At 37.5% G+C, this 16,081-nt stretch overlaps 2 protein-coding genes across 3 annotated transcripts; both read left to right on the top strand.

Annotated features, from left to right (window-relative positions):
* Positions 1 to 2,788: 2,788 nt before the first annotated feature.
* Positions 2,789 to 6,547, top strand: LOC122318964 (zinc finger protein GAI-ASSOCIATED FACTOR 1-like). 2 transcript variants are annotated; one of them, XM_043136765.1, is made up of 4 exons: positions 2,789 to 2,931; positions 3,015 to 3,343; positions 4,579 to 4,975; positions 5,468 to 6,547. In XM_043136765.1, the coding sequence occupies exons 2-4, from the start codon at positions 3,151 to 3,153 to the stop codon at positions 6,411 to 6,413; spliced, it is 1,536 nt and encodes a 511-aa protein (XP_042992699.1). In that variant the 5' UTR covers positions 2,789 to 2,931; positions 3,015 to 3,150; the 3' UTR covers positions 6,414 to 6,547. The 2 variants fall into 2 exon arrangements, with proteins under 2 accessions (XP_042992699.1, XP_042992698.1); XM_043136764.1 differs by having other exon boundaries at positions 2,847 to 3,343.
* Positions 6,548 to 9,994: 3,447 nt separating this feature from the next.
* On the top strand, positions 9,995 to 15,518 carry LOC122318371. The gene is made up of 2 exons (XM_043135652.1): positions 9,995 to 11,143; positions 12,434 to 15,518. Exons 1-2 carry the CDS (start codon positions 10,000 to 10,002, stop codon positions 14,839 to 14,841), a joined length of 3,552 nt encoding a protein of 1,183 aa, XP_042991586.1. The 5' UTR covers positions 9,995 to 9,999; the 3' UTR covers positions 14,842 to 15,518.
* The last annotated feature ends 563 nt before the right edge of the window (positions 15,519 to 16,081 follow it).

The following is a 16,081-nucleotide window of genomic DNA, read 5'->3' as shown; positions in this document are numbered from 1 at the left end:
GACGGTCTTGATAAGGTTAAATGTTTATATATATTATTTAGTATAATATTATTAAAAAGATATTTACTTAATTATTTAAATAAAAAAAATGTCGATAAAAATGTTCGAGATTCATTCCGAAGCATTTCTCAAAGTAAATAGTTAGCAGAGAAAATGGGGTGACAGAATAATCAGAAGATGAAATGAAAATGGCGTGCTGGTACAGACAAGCATTCACATGATTGCATTCCTAAAATGTAGGCTGTAGCCAAGCAAAAGTCCACACTACCTAGAATCTATGCTATGCTATAGCTGCCCCCACTCACTCTATATATCTCGACTCCCTTGCATGCAAGTAACTCATGTGAGTATGCTCGCTCTCTACGCCTCTCTATCACTCTCCATCCCTCCCTCCCTCTCCATTCTCACCCTTGTGCTTTGACTACTCCTTTCCTGTGTTTCTTTCTCAATCTCTGCATGCACGTGTCACGCGGTTTTCTAAAAGCATATCTCGATCAGGTTAAATGCCATTTTTATAAAACGATATTCTCTTCTAATCATATTAATTTATAAATTTAATTTTATAAAATTATCGTAAATACTAAACATTTTTCTAATATATATAAATTTTAAATCTTGTCAATATTACTCACAAATCCATACTTACACAATTTTAACACTAATAAAATCTCAACACGAGCTAATTAAAATTAAATAATATATCTTTAAGAGTAATACTACATACGGTCGTAGAATGTGTAAACGCTGTGCAATCACTTTAAAAATAAATAAAATCTGCGATTAAAAAGTTAATTTTTTTTTTTTTTTACGTGGGTTCGGTATAAATTTACTTTTTTTAAAAATACTGCGCGACACTTGCATAACCACGATTGCAAATATCATTTCTTTATCTTTAAATACATGATATGAAAAGTTTTATAATTGACTGCGTCATTTTTAAAAATATAAATAAAATAATTATTTTAATCAATCATATTAATAAAACGTATAAAAATAATTATACCTAATCGAACTCTTTTTCAGATAATGTTATTTTTTATTATCTTATATTTTTAATCACATCATTAAACACCATGGATGAGAATAATAATTATATATATATATATATATTAGGTAAAGGGCATGTCATGGAAGAAATGAGACATGGCTTGTACCTAAATCATTAATTAATGAAGTTAAGGCGATTTAAAAATGGTTAAGTATTGTGTATATGCATGTAGCAAACGTAATAGATTCAAAATCTATTAAATTTTAGTCACGTCAATATTAAATGGTATCAGTGTAATGCACAGCCCAAACCCATCATCAATCCTATCATTATCAATCTCTCTTTCTCATTTTCAACGAATACATATCCTTTTTCTTTTCTTTTATTTTAAATTCTACCGTTGGAATATTTGTAATCATTGATAGTTTTTTCTTTTTTCTTTTTCTTTTTTTCTTAACAAAAGTTCTTTATCTCTTAAATTAAAATACCAAAATACTCCTCTCTTTCTTATAAATACCGAAAATACACCTACCCGGTCTGACCACTTAGGAAGTTGCTCCCTGGTTGCACGTGAACAGAAGAATTATTGGACTATTGTCGGGTCCTTTTCGAGAACGATTCTATCAGTGACCGCCCGTGACAGAGAAGGTTATTTTAGTCAATTACGGGTTCACGGCGGCTCATACAACAGTGGCACTTATGTTATTTTTAATCATAAGAAGTGGTATTTCCGGAACAATGTTTTACTTTTATAAGAATATCTACAGAAAAGGACAAATTTCCAACTACAAGGTCTTGTCGCCTGCATTGTCTGTAATAAATCAAATTGCGGGAGGACAGAATATATTGAATGCCTAAATGACCCCTAAATTTAAAAAATATAACAAAAACCCCCCAAAAGAAAAACATTTTGAATCTTTCCTTCCATTTCTCTTGTTTATCTTAATATGCTCCATTTAGTAGAAAGATATAAGTTTGTTATTAAAAGGAAACAATAAACAAAGTCCAAGTTCACTTGGTACTATATGTTAGTTTATCAATCAACTGATGAAAGCATCATTACAATAATCTCTATTTCAATCGAGAATTCTCGATCCATATCAAGAAAATTTCAGATCATTAGAATCATTAAATTTTATTTTCAATTGTCAAAAAGAGAATAATTCATAGATACCATCATATATAAGACCCATGCATGGGGCAGACTTGTATTGAGGAATAGTCTTTATACTCAAGCTAAAGACAGCTTTTGTTTGGAGTTATTTATTGAGGTCTCCTATCTAGCTAGCTAACATGTACAAAAGTAAATAGTTTCTAGAGACCATAAGAATCATGGGGCACACTTGTATTAATGTGGAATAGTCTTGCTAGCTAGCTCAAGCAAAAGTCAGTTCAATGATAAGATAAAAGCTTGAAAAGAGGAATGATTGAGGCAATGAGGAGGTAATGACATTTGAGTACATGTTTCAAAGAGTAGTGTTTAACCAAACAGAATTTCAGTAAAACAAGTGTGAGATTTTAAACAAATGTCATTTAATTTGTAGCAAAAAGATTTTTAAAACTAACACAAAAGGTCCCACATCGGTTAAATACAATCTTGAAGTGTATAAATATTACTTAATTTTTTAATAAAAAGTGACATTTATTATTAAAAAATTAATTTATTTTAACGTGGGAATGTATTTTTGGTTTTGCTTGATGATAAATTAACATATGAGCTAACCAACAAAAATAGGGCATGCAAGAGAAGTAGAAGGGCAGTTTCATGAATATCCAACAAAGTTAGGGGTATATTTCTATTGCTACATCCAACAGTGCCTTAAAAAAACATATTATATATTCATGATTACAATACAAAGCCAAAGAAGAGTCCAAGCTCTTGTGTTCATATTGTGGCAGCAAGAGAATTCTCTCCTCCACCAGAAATGAAGGAGAATTTCCTGGTTTTTGTCTTCCCCTAGCTGCAACAAATCCCATCTTTCATGTTTCAGTTGTTTATTTTGTTTTTTTATTGTTTTATAAACAGTACTCCTCCTCCCACAGAGCAGCAAGAACAATAAAAAGAGAGAAAGAAACAAGAGAGAGGTTGGAAAGGAGATCAAGGAAAGGAGACAAAAAGTTTGAATAATATCCTCTCCTTTTTTATCTTTTTCTTCCCTTCAATGTCGAATACTACTACAGGTGGTGATGGTGGGAGCTTCACTTCAGGTAATACTGCTGGAGATGAAGTTCAGCAACAACGAGATCAGCTGCTCACTGCAGATCACTTTAGCCGCGGAAACAATGGTTCCTCCACTAAACAGCAGCAGCCTCCATCATCTCTTAAGAAGAAACGAAACCTGCCAGGAAATCCAGGTGCTTAGTTTCATCTACTTTAATGAACTTTGATATTGGCTCATATCCTCTCTCTTTCTCTCTCACAATCTTTTTTCCATCGGCTTCCATTAGATTTGGATCGATTGGTTTTTAAAGTTTTGGATTTCATGATCAAATCTGCTGTGAAGTTCTCGATCGAAGTTGGAAAAACTTAAGAGAGCTCTCGGTTTTTACATGCTCTCAGTCCAGCATAATTTTGATAATTCCATGTTTTCATTAATATCTATTTATAGTTTTTATTTCTTTCTTTTTGTATTTTTTTGCTTTATCTTTTTCTTTTGTTTTCTTTTTCTGAAAAAATCTTACAGTATTTCGATTTCAAATAATCTATCAAACCAAAGGTTAAAAATTGATCAGATGGGTTTTGAGATTTCTAAGAAAAATTCTAGTGAGTTCTTGGACCACATGTTTCATGCTAATATTTTGGCATGTGCTTAAAATTTCATGATCATGCCTGTCTATAGATTCCTTAATGAAAGGAAGAAAAGAAAGGATTTGGAGGAAGATTTCCTTCAGTACTTCAAGGCCGTAGCCATGAAGAAGGTTTTCCGACTTCTGGTTTCTTGTAACTTTTCATCCTTTTTTCCTGCTTCACAAAAATGGTGAATTATTGACGGGCTATTTAAGTGCATGAAGGGATTCAATTATTGGCTTGGGATTACAATCATTGTAGTAAACAACTGTTCATGGCTTGCCTTGGCGGCCCTCCTCCTTTTCTCTTTATTTTCTTTACTGTTTTGAGGTAAACACTGAATATCCTTCCTACAGAAAATCTGCACTCTCTCTCTCTCTCTCTCAACCATGTATATTATATGACTCCCTTTTTTCAGGCTTTTTTTTTTTTACTTTTTTGGCCTTTTCAATTGGCACAAGCTTGATCGCACCGACCGATAATCGAGAACTCAATTGGCCCTCCAGGAAGTTTATTTTTCAAACTCTTCTTAGAGTCTCATACTCTTATTTTGGATCAAGATGTCTTCGAAATTCAATTGAAAAAAAAATGGAAAATAATCACTGCAATTGGTGATAGTATGAACCACATAAGAACATGAAACTAGCTCCAGGAATTCCAAAAAATATTATTCTTTAAATAAGAGAACGTTATATTTCGAGTTTTACATTGCCTTTCTCCACTTTTGTTTAATATCCAGGCCCATATGTATAAATCAATGAATGAAACTCACATCGGGTTCTTTTTCGAAACCTCTTTGCAGATCCAACTGCTGAAGTTATCGCTCTATCACCAACAACTCTCATGGCCACAAACCGATTTGTGTGTGAAATATGCAAAAAAGGATTCCAAAGGGACCAAAACCTTCAACTGCATCGGCGAGGCCATAATCTGCCATGGAAGCTTAAGCAAAGAACCAGCACCGAAATCAGGAAGCGGGTCTACGTTTGCCCAGAACCTTCGTGCGTGCATCACAACCCGGCTCGGGCATTAGGTGATCTTACAGGAATTAAGAAGCATTTTAGCCGAAAACATGGGGAGAAAAAGTGGAAATGTGAGAAGTGCTCCAAGAAGTATGCAGTGCAGTCTGATTGGAAAGCTCATTCCAAGACCTGTGGTACTAGGGAATACAAATGCGACTGTGGCACCATCTTCTCCAGGTTAGTACTTTTACTTATCTATTCTCACTGTTCTTTTATATAAAAAAAAATATATATATATTCCTTGTGCATAAATAATATGAACCTCATATATATTAAGAGATGTTTGGTGTGGTTTGACGATGCAGATTGTCTTGATCAGGAGTGACAATACAACGTAGCTTTTTTTCCATTAAATGAATAGGATGTTTGAGTCCAGAAAGTGCTAGCTTTACTTGAAGTCTTTGTTTTGACTAAACGCCCTCATAAAGTTGTTCAATTGCTTAATCAAGTCCTTATCCTTAATTAATTGGTTTAATTATATATCTAATTCTCAATATGGGTCATTGTATGCAATAAAAAATAACTAGTAATAATGGACTAGCTCTCTCTCTCTCTCTCTCTCTCTCTCTCTCTCTCTCTCTCTCTCTCTCTCTCTCTCTCTCTCTCTATATATATATATATATATTACTTGTTAACTTATAATTAGACCGTACCGCGCTTGTTATGCAGGAGAGATAGCTTTATCACTCACAGAGCCTTCTGTGATGCCCTGTCTGAAGAAAACAACAAAGCAAAGCAAGGATTATTGTCCAACATGCAGGGACCAAACTTACAAGGACGTCAGATCTCCGAGCTGATGCCCTCACTGCCCATCAACAACGTCAGCAACCCCAACCCATCAAGTGGAACATTCGGATTCGACCAATCTGATATCAAAGCACCGTTGCCATTGCCCCAAGAACTCATTTCTTTCCCGACAAAGCCAGCTTTGAACATGACAGGAAGCCATCTTTACACCAGTCCAAGAAGCATTTCGTCTTCCTCTCCATCCCTTCAGCCCAAAACGACTTCTTCAACCATTTTCGAAGGAAATGGACACCAATTACCTCATGTCTCAGCCCACATGTCCGCTACAGCGTTGTTGCAGAAAGCTGCTCAAATGGGCGCAACTGTGAGTAATAATGGAATGAATTCTCCATTGATGCAGAATAACTTTGTTACAAGCATGGCACCGCCATCATTCAGTGCAATGCAGCCGGCCCAAAATCATGATCAATCGTTTGTTAACCAGTTCATCCAGAAAGGCCAACAGCAAGAAAATTCATCGCAGTTTATCAATGCAATCGGCATGCTTAATAACTTGGGAATGACCAATATGGGGATGCTGAACGGTCTTGCTGATGATGAGAACAGTGCATTACTGAAGAACGTAAAGCACGACAGTAGTAAAACTACTAATGTTTTGCACGGTGCAAACTCAAATGGGAGTGGGGATATGATGACTGTGGATTTCTTGGGAATAGGAGGAGGGTCGAGACGTGGGAATTTTTATGAACAACAGCAACAAAAGCAACAAGAATTGGGTTTCGATGGAAATGGTCAAAGATTTCAGGGATTGAGTCACTTTCAGCAACAAGCGCAAGCGTTAATGGAAAAACACATGTGGGAGGTTTGAGAATATGCGCATTGTTTTTTTTTTCCAACTTTCTTCGAAACAATGCATTGATTACTCCCGAGCAAAAAGCTTCCTAGCCAGTACTCCGGCCTGATCATGTAATGAATTTTTCCCTATATATTCTTCGTTTTATATTATCTGTGCCCAACTGATATTAATTGCGAAAAACAATAGTAGTGTCTTGCTAAAGAGTAAGGCGCATATTTCACGTTTCTATGATAAAGCAATCAATTTAGAATATTTTAGATTAATTCATGATTGCCAGTTTATGGCCGGAGAGGTCTAGCGCTATAAAATATGAGGTCTACGTTTTCCTTCTTTTTAGCTAGAGATAATATGAATATAAAAATGAAAGAAATAATTAAGGGGACCCTCACGGGTGTGGTAATACATTAATCATGCATCCAGTGAAATCCACGATGATTTTATTGACAGATCAGGATGTGATTCCTTAAGGAGTTGGCATATTAATCACGTCCTTGATGTATGAGGCTGTGTGCATGTGTGTGTACTGTGTGTGATCAGGATATAAGAAAAATCCATGCATGCAGTAAGAACATGATCTAGATCAGTACTTACATTCTGAAAATGTTATCAATGTTACTATTTAAGCCCCTTGATATCATTATAAATCGCGAAAATTTCTCCACCAATTGGTACTATATATATACGAGATTCCATATTTATTACTTCTCGTAATAAATCCGATATAACACATTAATATCTTCTGATGATCAGTATGAAGATCAGTGAGGTTTTGAGTGGATGCATGGGACGTACGTACAAGATCAAGTGCACTGCTGTGGCCTCTTTAAAACAAGGATATCATTAATTTGGTAATAATCCGGGCAATAATAGCTGGGCGCATGCATGTATAATACTCTAGCATTTGGAAGTTCTCAGGTTTTCTGGAGGACTACATTCTGATCTCCAAAGCACTTTGAGAAGTGGCATGCAGTTAAAAAAAAGATACTCCGATCCTCAGTTTCATTTTCAGAGTTGTAAAGATCAATACGGTTCCATTCTTGATGCTTAGGGCAGGGGACGATGGAGTGCCACATGTAGTAGCTTGCAGGTCATCATGTGATGAAAATATAATATATATAAAAGAAATTTAAATAAAAAGAGAAAAAGGGAGGAAAAGAAAATGAGGGAGACTAGAGATTTTGATAATTATGAAAATCAAATTAAAATATATAATAATTAAATCAAATTCTTAATTGATTTGATTATGAAAATAAATTTCCTAATTATTTGAAATTAGATCCATGCAAGAGTATATATATTGTCATGAAGGATTTTTGTGCTGTATGAGCTATCTCATGCATGCATGCAATTGTTTTAAAAATAAGAAAAAAGTACTGATAACCCTCTGAATGGATGGATGTTAATAGAAGAAGTAGAGTTAACAAATATTGATGAAGCTAGCCGTTGATCATGAGGCCATATATAAGTGAAGGCTTGGGCATCGAGTACTGGAGATCAGCTAAATTGGCATGCATGTGAGCATTAATTCATGAATATGATCAGGATGCCATGAAGAATTAATCATCGATCGATCGGCATGCATGCAATTGTTGAAATTATGTTAATTTGCTGCGTAGAATATTAATAGTACTACATGGTGAATGTGCGTGATCATGTATGCTGGTATATATGAAAGCAGCATATATATATATATATATATAAGTTCTAATCATCCTAGCTATAGACACAGTACTTTCTATGAGCTGCATTTTTTGTTCTCTCTCGATCGATAATGTTTGTCCTAATTAAGCTTTTATCCTCAAAACCCTTTGAATCTCCAACTAATTTAAATCAATTTTCGACTCTTGAATGATAAAGAAAGAAACTTATAATTAATCCACAGAAGCAATGAATTTAATACTGATCATCTCTATCACAAAGAAGCTAGGCATAGAATTATATGCGAGTAATGCTACATATAGTCGTCATGGAGTGTGCAAGTACCATGAAATCGTTTTGAAAAAGAGTTTACTATTAAAAAATGTCCAAATTTTTCCAAAAAATTCATATAGTATATAAATATATATATATTTTTATATATAATTAAAATTGCCCCCCCCCCCCCATATTATCAAAAAAAAAAAAATTGTCCCCCCAATATTCAGGCCTCTAAAACTTTTACTGAAATTATCCTCCCAAATCTCAATAATTATCTAGTCGCACTCTAACTTTTCACTTCACTAACATCCAAATTTTTAACTTATCAATAAACCTCGAAAACGAGTTTGAAAAATCTGCTGCTACTGCTTGCAATGCTGGAAATGAGACCCTAAAGATGCTAATCATTCTTAGTGCTGCTTTAAACCCTAAAGGTGAATACAAATCATATAAAATTGATGATGTATGCAAATTGGTTGAGAAGTTTTATCCACGAGATTTTACTGAGTAAAAAAAATTCCTTTTGAGAATTCAATTGCAGCATTATGAGCTTGATGTATTAACGCATCTAGATTTTCAAGATATGTCTACATTATGATCTAAGCTATGTAGAGGACTAGCAATTTCAAAAAAGTCAAAAGATTTATTATTTGATTGACCAGTTAATTCGTCTAGTATTATCTCTTCTCATTTCTACTACTACTACTGAGTGAGTATTTTATGACATAAAACTTATTAAATCAAGATTGCGTACTCGAATGGAAGATGAATTTCTTATAGATTATTTGCTAGTTTATATTGAGAAAGAAATTGCCAAGAATTCACTTCAAAGATGATAATAAATGAATTTTATTCCATGAAAGATCGTCATCAAACTTAATTTGAAGGGAAATTTCAAAGTTGATATTTCATTTTCTTTTCTTTTTGTAATGGTCTCTATAGCAAACTATGAAAATCCTAAAGAAGATTATATATATGTATTTTTTATATACAATTTTATGACGTATGATTATTATTTTTTATATAGTCAAGTATAAAAAATACATATTACTTTGTCAATCGCTCCCCAAACACCAAATCTTAGTTCTACCCCTATAGGTGAGTTCTATATTTATTAACTTTTTTAAAATGATAGTACGGCACTTGTGCATTTATGATTGTGGCTATCATTTTTTATCAGATGGATGGAACCCGTATACTAATATTCCATGGATGATTCGGGATGTACGGCATGCAGATATCGCTTGCCCACAACCACGATCGACGGTACGTACGTAGTAAAAGATAATGTGCTGGTCAAAGAAGCCATAAGAGGCTTAAATTTTTTTGTCGAAGACTCAAAATGATTGGAACTTCTCCATATGGAATTTGAAATCCATCATTGAATAGAGGGTTAAAAGCCCAAATCCAGATCCAATATTTAATTGACGGCCCAAACGAAAGATTTGGACTTGAGATGCGAACTGGACGTACGTATATCACTAGTACTCTTTGCTTGCACGACTCTAGACCAGTAGGAATTCATGACAGACAGACCAATGGGCCTTCTTCAAACTAATATACTACTGGGCTAAAGATGGCCCTTATATTGATGGGCCGAAGCCAACCCATACCCACAACTTTCTGAGGAGAGCCCATTAAATGACACCAAATCCACTACTCAAACAGACACATCAGCATAATGAAGCTTGCGATTATAACAGTTAATTCAGATTCAATCGTGGAGTCCAAAGCGAAAGCTAGGATATCGGAGAGTGGTATCTATGGCTCTAATGGCGAGAAGAATTTGGATTTAGGGGTTTCTGACGAGGCTAGGGTGTCTTCACTAGAGATGGATTCTGGAGCTCCTGAGAATGAGGTTGATGCTAGGGTTTCCGAAGGTTGGAGATCTGAAGAGGCTAGGGTTAGGGTTTCTGACGCGATTGACGGCGGTGTTGGAAGAGTAGGTAAGGAAATGGAATCTAGGGGTTTTGAGATTGAGGATGAGAGCAACGCGAGCATCAATCATTATGATGCCCAAGATGATAGATTTGATTTCCAAGATGATAAAGGAGAGCATGTGGAGAAGAGTAAGACGTCCGAGTACACTTCTTTGTTGTCGGAGTTTGATGATTTTGTGGCCAATGAGAATGATGGGGCATCTGGTGGTTTTGGAATGTCGAGGGCACTGAGTTATGGGTTCGAAGTTGGCGACATGGTGTGGGGGAAGGTGAAATCTCACCCCTGGTGGCCGGGGCATATATTTAATGAGGCTTTTGCGTCTCCCTCGGTGCGGCGCGCCCGGAGGGAGGGTTATGTGTTGGTGGCCTTCTTTGGTGATAGTAGTTACGGCTGGTTTGACCCAGCTGAGCTCATCCCATTTGATCTCTATTTCGCTGAGAAATCCTCTCAAACAAATTCGAGGAATTTCGTGAAGGCCGTGGAAGAGGCTGTCGATGAGGCGAGTCGGAGACGGGGTCTTGCTTTGGCTTGTAAATGTAGGAACCCATATAACTTTCGAGTCACGAGTGTTCAAGGGTATTTTGTAGTGGATGTGCCGGATTATGAGCCCGGGGGAGTTTATTCTGCGAATCAGATTAAGAAAGAGAGAGATGGTTTTAAGCCAAGTGAGACTCTTGCTTTTGTAAAGCAGTTAGCGTTGGTGCCAAGGGGTGGCGAGCAGAAAAGTATTAATTTTCTCAAGAATAAGGCCACGCTGTTTGCTCACCGAAAGGCAGTATTTGAAGAATTTGACGAGACCTACGCTCAGGCCTTTGGGGTGCAGCCGGGGCGTCAATCTCGTCAACTTGTTCATTTAGATCAGACTATTAAAGCGCCGCCTAGAGGTATAATTTCATTCTTTCTCTCATCCTTGGTAGCAGTTATTTTGTTTGCAAATAATCTCTAGGGGTCATCAAACCGGGGAATTTTTCCTTGAATTAGCTGGGGTGTACTTGCTGAACTCCTTGCCGAGCGCTGTTCACGGTACATAAAGGTTTATAAGAGGACATGAAAAGAATTTAATGAACAATCCAGACTCTCTGGGTATTTACTTAACATTTGTTTGATGCAGTGGTGTGTGAAAACGCTCGCCAATAAACAATTTTTATGAATAAAATTTGGAAATAAATATAGAAAGTGTTTTTTCTTTTTTGAGAAGTGATTTTTTTAAAAGTGAAAGAGGGACGAAACCCAAGTACAAGGACATACAAAAGAAGCACGGCATAGAGTACTTGAATGTTCCAATCATACATAGATGCTACTCAATGGGTCAAATGCAACAGTACTCATGTTCTCATGAAAGAAAGTGTATTGAACTACTAGTGTTGTCATTTGAATGTTTGTGGGGTTCAGATTTTGTCAAGAAAAAGGTAGTGGTTTTCATGGAAACAGTGTAATATGGGTCTTAACGCATCAGTGCGTCATAAACTAGAATCAGGTAATGTCCAGGATTAGAAGGGAAGCTATTCCTGGACACCCGGTGCCAGTAAAAAAAAAAAAAAAACTAGAATCAGGTAATATACTTATACCGGGAAAAAATAGGAGGCTAGATACTGGCAGCAATAATGGTTGGTATTTCTTTTGCATTCACAAAAGGCTTGATGATTGAGGGTGGAATCCTATTATAACTGTCTGAGTGAAGGATAATGTGAACGATCTGTCAAAGTATTTTTGCAAATAATTACTTAGGAAGCTTTGGCATGTTTTATTAGACTTTGTAGGTTTCTTATAGAAAAGAAGGATTTTATGGATTTAGTTTGTGTCTTCTGTAGAGTTTTGGGGTGTTCAACTGGATCATTTAGTAGGCAATCATGTCATCAACATAAACCTCTATTTTCTTGTGAATCATATCATGAAACAGCGTAGTGATGGTGTTCTTTAGACCAAACGGCATCATCTTGTAATAGAATGTGCCCTCCTATCTGATATGGCCAAGGAAGACAGAGAAAATGAGAAATGTGTGATGAATTGTTGGGATTATCCTGAGTACCTGCATTATGTTATTAATTTAAAATTTTCTTATGTGCATCAATCTCAGCCATACTACCATGTTCCTGGAGACCCTTTCCTTGGAACAACTGGTGGCATTCCATTTTTTGGAGCATCTGATTTGATTGGTTTGTTGCCTTTTCCAGCTCCTTTGAGTGGTCCACTTGTGATTGCGGAAGCTCTTGGTGGTGGGAAAAGCTCTGTGAAACCCGTGAAAATCAAGGACCCTTTAAAAAAAGACAGATACCTTTTCAAGCGGAGAGATGAAACCAACAACTCAGAGACTCACCAAGGTAGCCCAGGGCAGGCAATTTCCTCTGCACCATCAGTTTACATGGATGAGTCTGTAACAGCAGTGGCTGGGGATTATGTTCTGCAAAAGAGGGTGCCTCCTGCCCCTGTAAAGCAGATTCCAGCAAAACATGAGGTTGCATATGTTAGCAAGGATGTTGCAATCTCAAGTCTAGAAGGAATTGCCAAAGAAGAATCCATAGATCGGGCCGCAGCATACAGCAGTCCTCCTGGCCATCAAGATATTTCTTTTGATAAGGAGAAAGATTTTCTGCAGGGAACAAATGACAGTTTGGGGCCAGGTGAGTTTGTGAGTCCCACGAGCACAGGGTGGTCTGATTTGTCGAGGGACAAGGTATTCTCACGTGTAACTGATGATGCATCTCAAGCCTTTCGGCAGGAAGCTGAGCCAAAAATTTTGAGGCCATATGAAGGTCTTCAAAAACATGAGCTGAGTTTTCCCTGTGGAATGGAAGTGGGCAGTGGATCAGATCAAGTTAAAGAAAGTCGTGGTGTTGCAGATCTTTCACCAATTGATACAATGCGTTCAAGTGGAATGACTGCTGATGGAGGAGTTAAGAAGGCAAGAATTCTCAAAAGAACTACAACTGACTTGGGCTCTGAGAACTCTGTTATGGGGGAGAAAAAGAAGAAAAAAAGGAAAGATACTGGTAGAGAAATGAGTTCTGAACATCCACAGAAACGTTTGGCTACTGGAAAAGTGGGGACCCCAATGAGAAAAGTAGCAGGAAAATCCACCCTAATTGGTTTGGCTCCAAGAGAGGATTTTCAGGTTGAATATCAGAGGAAAAGTGTTGGCACAAGTAATTCCTCAACCGAGTCTATTGCAACACTTCTAACAGTTGAGACGGGAAATAGTGACATTGAACTTCCCCAACTTTTGAGTGATTTGCAAGCCCTTGCTCTCGATCCTTTTCACGGTGTAGAAAGAAACAGCCCTGCAATTGTGCAGCTGTTCTTTTTGCGATTCCGGTCCCTAGTTTTCCAGAAAAGCTTGGTTCTGTCACCACCAGCGGAGGCTGAATCTGTTGAAGTTGGTCCCACAAAATCTTCATCTGGTGTTGGGGCTTTTGGCAGTATTCCTGGTGAGCATGCCAGAGATCTTTCATCCTCAAAGCCTGCAAAATCCATAGTGAGACCCATGGATCCAACAAAGGCTGGGCGGAAACGTGGCCCTTCTGACCGTCAAGAAGAAATCGCAGCAAAGAAGTTAAAGAAGATTAATGCAATAAAATCATTGGCTGTTGAAAAGAAAGCTAGCCAGAAATCTTCTGAAAACCGGCGGGTAGAGGGAAGAGATTCTGTGGCACCAGCCCCGCCAAAGTCTTTCAGACCAGATCCTGTCAAGAAAGTGGAACCGGTTTCAAAGGCAGTTAATCCCACCATGTTGGTGATGAAGTTCCCTCCCGGTACATCGCTCCCATCTGTTGCAGAGTTGAAGGCAAAGTTTGCTCGTTTCGGGCCAATAGATCAATCGGGTCTCCGTGTCTTTTGGAAGTCGTTGACATGCCGTGTCGTGTTCCTGCACAAGCATGATGCAGAAGCAGCATACAGATATGCTGTTGCTAACAGTTCCTTTTTGGGCAGCATGAATGTGAGGTGCTACACTCGCGAACTGGGAGTTGCTACAGCTGAAGGGTCTGATTCAGGCAAGAGCCGAGGAGATGACAATACCAATGAGTCCCCACGAGTTAAGGATCCTGCAGTTATACAAAGACCAGCATCTGGGCTTGTGAACCATCCTCTACCAAAGCCAGCAGTCCAGCTCAAATCCTGTTTGAAGAAGTCATCTGGTGACGAGTCTGGGCAAGTAGCTGGTGGTGGTGCTATTAGTAGTAAAGGTATCTCCCGTGTAAAATTCATGTTGGTTGAGGATGAAAGTAGTAGGGGAGAGCAGTTGATGGTTGGTAATAGAAACAACATCAACAACAATGCTAGTATTGCTGATGGTGCACCTTCTTCTGTTGGAATGGATTTTATTAGTAAGAACTTTCAGAAGGTCAGTCCTCCATCTCCATCGCCTCTTCCTCCACAATTTGCAAACGCCCCACATAATAATTTTCATCGTCTGGAAATAGCGCCCTGGAATGCACACAATCCTATTAACAGTCTCCCAGCACCACCTAGTGGTGGAACCTCTGTTGATATCTCACAGCCATTTTTGAGTCTATTGACAAGGTGCAACGATATTGTCACCAATGTGACGGGCCTGTTGGGCTATGTGCCTTACCATCCTCTTTGATGAAACTGGCATAAAAATCTGATCCTTAATCTGGGATATAACAAGATTGATTGGCTTGAATATGGGGGCAATCTCATCTTGAGAGAAAGCTAGTTGTATCCTCGCAACGCGTTCGAACATGCTTGATAACTCAACTGGAGGGCACCAATTGTCGCAAAAAAGAAAGAAAGAAAGAAAGAAATAGAAAAAGAGACTTTAGGGGCCTCGGTCGAGAATCAGGAGCTTATTTTTTGGGAGGGCAAAGAGCTGTTCCAAGGCGACCAAATTCGAGCACAATTTGGGCTTTAGAGATGGAGTGTGATTTCAGAATGTGGATACTCCAAATGTAATGATATTGATAGTGGCATCTTGTGTATTTTCCTTTCTTTTTTTTCCTTTTTTTTGGGGTTGATATATCCGGCTTGGGGTGAACGGGTATCTCTATATTTGAAACTGGTGGGGATTTGGTCATTCATTTTGCTACATGGCCATCTACAGCATGACGGCCGCCTTTTGTAGTGCAACCGTCCTTGCAAGTGTCATACATGGGGGGCTCTTGACGGAAGCTTGTGCACTTGCGTCTATGCTCCTGAAACGTAGTGGTTGGCGAATATGATAATGGCCGCCTGGTTGAATCGCTGATGAGATGTAACGTTAATGTTTGCCATTAGGTGATATTTTATAATTGATTGAGAACACAAAGGTTTCATTGCGCCATTAGAAACAAAAATAGAAAAAAAATTACTTCTTTCAAAAGTGCCTTCACAGGCCAACAACCTACTTGAAAACATTGAATGTTATTATATTTAAAGAAATGATAGTAGTAGTCGTAATTGAGCAAGTGTAATATAATCATTTTGAAAATATATATATATATATATATATGAGACTCTTGAAAATATTAAAAGAAATTTAACGCTATACCATGTCTACGCATTCCTGTAGAAACATTACTCCTATATTTAAAGTTGTCTATAACTATTCTCTTTTGCCATCCAATTTCAGTTTCGGGAATCCTGAGAATAACGGTCCAAATTCAAAGTTGCGGTGACAAGTCCCAATCAATCAGTTCTAACTAAGAAGGAATGTTACGTGGGCGTTAATCTCCTTTAATTCCACACATCCACTATAAGCGGCGAACTTCCTTCAATTTCCCTTTTGCCGCGAAAAGTACCCTTTGTTCTTCCGTCGAGAATATGTTCTTTGAACTTTTTATCATTTATGCATTCTCTTGCGTAGGGAAGAATGAAAATACTCTTGC

This window comes from Carya illinoinensis, chromosome 8 (genome assembly GCF_018687715.1).
Source record: "Carya illinoinensis cultivar Pawnee chromosome 8, C.illinoinensisPawnee_v1, whole genome shotgun sequence".
In the NCBI taxonomy this organism is placed as follows: Eukaryota; Viridiplantae; Streptophyta; class Magnoliopsida; order Fagales; family Juglandaceae; genus Carya; species Carya illinoinensis.
The sequence above is the reverse complement of the archived record's forward strand: the minus strand, read 5'-3'. Positions and strand labels throughout refer to the sequence as shown.

What these genes read in the sequence shown, in the direction of transcription:
- LOC122318964 (XM_043136765.1), top strand. Translation starts at nt 3,151, where the DNA reads ATGTCGAATACTACTACAGGTGGTGATGGTGGGAGCTTCACTTCAGGT. An exon ending in AAACCTGCCAGGAAATCCAG is followed by an intron (nt 3,344 to 4,578) that starts GTGCTTAGTTTC and finishes ACCTCTTTGCAG; the next exon opens with ATCCAACTGCTGAAGTTATC. An exon ending in TGTGGCACCATCTTCTCCAG is followed by an intron (nt 4,976 to 5,467) that starts GTTAGTACTTTT and finishes CTTGTTATGCAG; the next exon opens with GAGAGATAGCTTTATCACTC.
- LOC122318371 (XM_043135652.1), top strand. Translation starts at nt 10,000, where the DNA reads ATGAAGCTTGCGATTATAACAGTTAATTCAGATTCAATCGTGGAGTCC. An exon ending in TATTAAAGCGCCGCCTAGAG is followed by an intron (nt 11,144 to 12,433) that starts GTATAATTTCAT and finishes TGCCTTTTCCAG; the next exon opens with CTCCTTTGAGTGGTCCACTT.